Source organism: Dipteris shenzhenensis, chromosome 33 (assembly GCF_047967505.1).
Source record: "Dipteris shenzhenensis isolate YYH24624 ecotype China chromosome 33, Dip_SZ_1.0, whole genome shotgun sequence".
In the NCBI taxonomy this organism is placed as follows: Eukaryota; Viridiplantae; Streptophyta; class Polypodiopsida; order Gleicheniales; family Dipteridaceae; genus Dipteris; species Dipteris shenzhenensis.
The window spans coordinates 6308193-6314212 of NC_141628.1; the positions used below are offsets into that span (position 1 = coordinate 6308193).

At 42.6% G+C, this 6020-nt stretch overlaps 1 protein-coding gene across 1 annotated transcript; it reads right to left on the minus strand.

The window, feature by feature from the left end:
* Positions 1–2205: 2205 nt before the first annotated feature.
* Positions 2206–5507, minus strand: ATSLY1 (Sec1/munc18-like (SM) proteins superfamily). The gene is made up of 2 exons (XM_087372016.1): positions 5379–5507; positions 2206–4118 (listed from the first exon to the last, which is right to left on the minus strand). Exons 1-2 carry the CDS (start codon positions 5407–5409, stop codon positions 2311–2313), a joined length of 1839 nt encoding a protein of 612 aa, XP_087228142.1. The 5' UTR covers positions 5410–5507; the 3' UTR covers positions 2206–2310.
* Between the last annotated feature and the right edge of the window lie 513 nt (positions 5508–6020).

The window sequence follows — 6020 nt, forward strand, 5'->3', positions numbered from 1 at the left end:
CACAAAGCACCAAACAAAGGAAAGTCTTCCATTCAACAGAGTAGCTACTCAACCACCCACGGTCAATCGTCTCGACTAAGGATAAGCACTTGAGGCATAGATGCAAAAAAGAAGATAACCAATGGCAAAGAAGAGGTAATCTACCCAGCCAATGAGGGAAGTCTTCTTAGTAATTCCATAGTGGTTGGCAGAGAGATTCCAAGCAATGAATAGAGGGAGAGAGGACTGTGGAGACACCGTTGTGGGAGCAAGGAGAGTGTCGAGAGTGGGTTGAATGTGGAGAAGGAGAGATCTGGCATGAGCTATGAGCTCAACGGCCTTATAATCAATTATGATCTAACCATGCAACAAAAGTCTCTGTTGGGACTCGTTGGAATCTCTGTTCACTTTGCTTACTCTACCTTTGTTGTTCCTTTGTAGCTCTTTAGCAACTTCTAACTTTCGGCCCCACATCCATCTTGTGTCTATCTCATGCCTTCCAAGTTTATGCCTCACATCCACATCTGGTTTCGTAAGTCTGAGGCACATCGTTGCATGAACTTCTTGAATTGACACCATATTTCCATAGTTTGTGTGGATTTTAGGAGACCAAGTTCTTGCATGAGGCGCCCTTCAACAATCACCTCAGTATGGATACATACCTACATGAATTGTGGTTTTGAGTTTTAGCTCCTCTCATCAATCCTCCTCCATACATTTTTAAGTGCTGCTACATCATTTCTCACTCCACGAGAGATGTTTGACTTCTTAGCATCTTTGCTCATGTCTCGTTTTACTCTCAAGACAATAAGGATTGAGTGTACATTGTTCTCCTTCTACTACTGATTTATTGTGTCATTCTGAGTCCTGACTACCACGTTTTGTCAGCAAAACTCTCCACACATCGCATGTGACACAAGATTCTTGTTATATTCTTGCATGATTATGTAGAGGGGAAAGGGTGGCATAAAAATAATCCGAAAACTATGTGTCAATTAAGGCCTTGCTGATGCTCTTGATGGGGGGGAAACTTCTATCGGACACATGCAATCTTAGTCAATAGGAATGGGAAGAGAGGATGGACTAACTTATATGGGTAGATACTGCAAAATCCAAATCCCTAGATGAGACTTGCAACCACCTACCACAAACAATTGGAAACAATTACTATTACACAACTTTGTAGAACCATTTTGGAATCTGTGCAGAATTCCAAAATTATTTTCCCTTGGTTGATTGCCCAACATTGCCTCTCCAACTAGGACCAACTAGGCATTGGTTGGCACCTAAGGTATGGACATTGATTATTGCATCTACAAATGCAAGTTTCAACTAGATACTTTAGATTCAATACCAGCTGCCTACCACACAATTGGAAACAACTACACTTGCATGACTTTACAAAACCATTTTGGAACCTATGCAACCTTCTCAATTTCTTTTTACCTTGGTTGGCTAACTAAAAACAGTCTAGCGGTTGGCACATATAACTTAAGATAAGATGCATGAAACAAAGATGCTTGCCATATCATCCTTCAATGAGCTTGGAATCACATTGTCCATGAAGCATGCATACTCAATCTTATTGAAAATCTCCCAAAGGAACCCAAATCGTTGGACATGGGTAGATGTTTTTCGAACCACTAGAAACAAGAGCGAGGGGGGAACACAAAATGATTGGAGTTGGGTAGACAATTTTCACACCACGAGAGGAGGGGGCACCAGCTCCAGGGCTTATGTCCCAACAGCATAGCTTCCGAGTCCAATGAAAAGACAACACGCCTCACCTAGGAATGCCACCAATCTAATTGGATTTCCGAATCGTAGTTGATACGAGATCTTAGCATGAGGTGTCGACCACAAGAACTTGGCATCAATGGACATTCCTAAGCTCAAGCGTTCTCATAATCCGTTCCAAGGGTTAATGGAATGGCCTTCCGTCAGCTTCATTAATCACAAGCCTTGATCGCCTTAGGTTCAAACCTATGGTATGCATTTTGAGGGGTTAAAGAGCAAGCATGAGGCGACCAATCACAAGGCTTGAGCTTAAGAAATTTGGATCTTATAATCATGAGTCTTCCTAGGGAACCCCCTGGATCTCCAGGCTTCCTTACATCTGTAAACTTGATTTCCTGACAAGGTTTCTTGAGATCCAAAGAAAGAAAACACACAAACCAAAACACAATTGCAACACGGTAAACAACTGAAGCAACCTGCTGAACTTGAACAAAGTTTCTCAAAATACAAAGTGATCTCACTTATTATAGCATTGAGTTCATCCGCGATGTCATTTAATGTAGATTTTACAAGGCAAGAGCTTACATTCCACTTTCAAGGGGGTTGAGGGGTTCCCCCAACACCCATTTTCTTTCCCAAAACTCCAAGTTGCTCTACAAACTCTTTACCTGTAAGAATCTCAGTTGCTCCATAAATAATACTTTTTACAGGTTGCTGTCGTTGTGTGAGCTCTTGTAAGCTTGCATGCTCATTGTAGTTTCCACCCCCAATCATGAATACAATTGCCTCTTTGAAAGGCCCTTGTATGTGACCTCTAGCTGCAGAGCTGGTCTTCAGAGCCCTAGGATCAAAGAGAAGGTATGCTTCTGTTTCAGGACCAGGCCTCGCTTCCATCAGTGCTTCCACTGCTCTCGTGACAGCCAATTGCCTTCCCCCTGACAACAAATTCTTCACACCAGCTGTGACTGCACTAAGTGACTGTCCGTAGAGCCTTTCAGCCCAATCAACCAGATTGCTTCTATTCCCAGCAGTTGCAGCTGCTAGAGTCATATTCAAAGACTTAATTTTCTTGACATACAGGAAAGATGAGAGGTCTATATCCGCCTCTCTAAGAACTTTCTCAATGGCTTCAATATCTGCAGCAGGCGTAACCTCCAAAGACAACAGATACACAATTGCAGTTCGCAGTTTATCCTCCTTTGTGCCCTTCCCTTTCAAAAGAGTCAGCAATGCATTTCTGTCAGCACTTCCTCGTCCAAGCATGTCATCTTCTAAATTATAAAATCCATCCAAAGATCTGGTCTTGATTTCCCCTAGCAATGCAGTTGCAATATTTGTGTGTTTGTCGATCATTCTTTTCCTTTCAGTCAGCTCTGGAAGAGAATTAACAGCACTCATCAAATGTTTTGTATTTCCAATCATCGCTTGCTCATCAAAATCAATCTCTCCTTTGCTTCCTGTCCTTTTATTCACTGCATCTACATCTTGCTTATACTTGTTCAATTGTGCCTCCACCTCTTCTGCAACTTTTGGAAATGCTGCACTACCATTGGCAACCCAAAAAGCATCAGAATCATCTAATTCATATGACTTACCAGCCTGCACAACCCTATTTAGTTTCATGCTCAACACATCATGCACCATAGGTTTATAGCTCCACACATGCTGTACAGCCGCTGAAAGTTCAAAATTCCTGTCAAAAATGCACAAAAGCGGGCGCTGAAAGGAGCTGCCAATATGCCCAGCCTCTGTGAACAAGTTGTTCCGGGAAACCAGATGGTCTCTTAAACGAGAGTCTAGCTGTGATGCAACCATCTCTGCTGGTCCACCCTTTGGACAACGAATGACAGGGACCACTCCAAGTGTCACCATTACGCAGAAAAGTTTATCTACAATACTTTCTACAACAGCTTCTACGTCCTTGTCCAGGGCTTGGGGATCATTTAGTTGCACATATGAGAGTGGCTGGGCCAGAGAGAACATGCCATTCTCCAGAGTCACAAACTCCAAGTACTGATCATAAACTTTAGAGATGCGCTGGATGCAGTCGCCTTTGAGCGTGCCGGCAGCAAGATCTTCCATAAAAGGACGAGGGAGAGACGAGGAAAAATTCAGATGAAAGCTCTCATAGACTCCTTTTGATGCATCTTTTATTATTCTTTCAACATTAGAGGAAGTGGGCTGGACAAAATATATAGCTGGAACATCTGGTATAGTCTGCCTCTCTTTGTCAATGGTGAAGTAAAGAGTTATGCCATGTTTACGAAGATCATTAACTCGGATCAAAGGAGACAGAATGTCTCGACAGAAGCGATCCAAGATCAGAATCTTGTAGATTTCTTCATCAGCTGTGCTCCCGCTCACAACAGGATGGTTTAAATTCAGCATCTTTACTATGGCATCTGCAAGTGAATTCAAAGTTTGAATTAAGATCTGATTAACAGAAAAGCACTCCAAATAATAAAAAACAAAACCATGTCTTATAAAAAATGACACAAAAAAATGACCATATGCATGTTAGAAATCAACCGCCACCAACCCCATAAAGAACCAGTGCAACAGTAGAAATTCTCTGCCAGATGGCATGTCCCCTTTTGAGGGGCAAACAGTTCAAATCCTGATATTTTAAGTACTGACATGCAACTTAAGTTTTGAAGTCACAGATTATACAATCGTTTGCAAAATACAATATTTAAAGCGAGCATACACTCTAAATTATCTTGGGAACGTAACGTATGTGCCAGTATCACTAGCTTTTCCAATGAACGAGATCCCTGTACCAGTAGTAGCTGGGAATTGAGTACTGTTTTCAAAAGAAAGATGACACGCCTTTCAATATAGGGGTTAATTATTGGTCACAACTGCGTAGAACTCCAGAAATCATCGGACATATAAAAGGGCTCCAGTTCCAGTGGAAATGTGGGCTACCAGAGAAACAAGGAACCCCAACCCTCCCTTAAAACAAAATGCCCTTGCTTCAGCACAATCGCATTCATGTCCCTAAAATTGTCTTATGCACTTGATGCAGCTTAAAGCTCTCTTTTGCTACCATAGATTGCTTCATAAAAAAACAGACTGTCTTCAGCATTTGCAAGGGCTCTCGGAAGTGTTTTACTGATCTACTTCATATGACTGCTCATATCGTGCGTTCATATGTCTATGGATTATCACTGATATGTTCATTCGAGCCACGAAACAATCAGGCTTTCAGATCCTCATCTTCTTCCTCTATTCTACTCCATACAGCCTAGAAGATCTCTGAACTTAGCACCCCTTGTGTACTTAGGCCACACAAGTATAACCTACACATTGCAAAAAGACCTTCTTCTTGTTTCGGGAAACATCACACCACTCAAAATAGAACAGAAAATTCGCTTTCTTCTATGTAAAAACTGGGAGTATTCCGTGCAATTGAAAATGCGGCGGCTGTCATAAGGCATAGCAAAAACGAAGGGCTGAGAATTCACAAGGTCTGGGACTCCCGATGGGGGGAAAACAAGCCGGGATGGGAAAGCAGATCGGGTTTGGATCTGTTAGACTACGATGATGCATCAAAGGATCCGACCGATTTCTTCATAGGAAAAGGAAGAATCCATCCAATTTCTCGTCTATCAAAGCAGATGTGAAGCGGAAGCGATGAGAAAGGAAGCATGTAATCGAACCTGTTTGTTTCTGGCGGAGGGATAACGCCATCGTTGGAGCGAGCAGATCATGAAATGGAGAAGACGAACTGCGATGTCAACAAATGAAAAATGCCCACATCTCTCACTCCTTACTCAACAGTCCTCTTCAAACAAACCACGGTTATCTTAGCCAACCCTTGGCTTACTAGGCATGGCCCGCACCCGTGGCTCGCACATCTGTAACCACGCGCACCTGCACTATTTGTTGCACAAGCACTTTTTGCCATTGTGGCGGTTCCAAGGGAAGCCGAAAATACATGAAGATTGGTGCAAATCAATAAAACACACACACACACACACACACATCGTGTTTTTCCCCCCCAAATTTTGGTGACGTGATGGACTTGACCAAAACTTTGGGCAACAAGGCTTGAAGATAGAAGATCGGCTACAGCTGATGGGCAAAGAATCTATTGTCGTGAAGATAGGGGTGCTTCTGATGGAGAGATGCACAACCGAAGATCTGAGGTGAATGAAGAGCAGATAAGGCAGTTCTCCCAGGTTCCTCTCACAACATAAAATATTACTTGGCCGACAGGGATACGTCAAGCTATACCCTTGAGGCTTGACGATAGTACCAACTAAGTCAAGAGGAATCTACAATGACCTCACAACTTAAAG

What these genes read in the sequence shown, in the direction of transcription:
- ATSLY1 (XM_087372016.1), bottom strand. Translation starts at nt 5,409, where the DNA reads ATGGCGTTATCCCTCCGCCAGAAACAAACAG. An exon ending in CCTCCGCCAGAAACAAACAG is followed by an intron (nt 4,119 to 5,378) that starts GTTCGATTACAT and finishes ATTCACTTGCAG; the next exon opens with ATGCCATAGTAAAGATGCTG.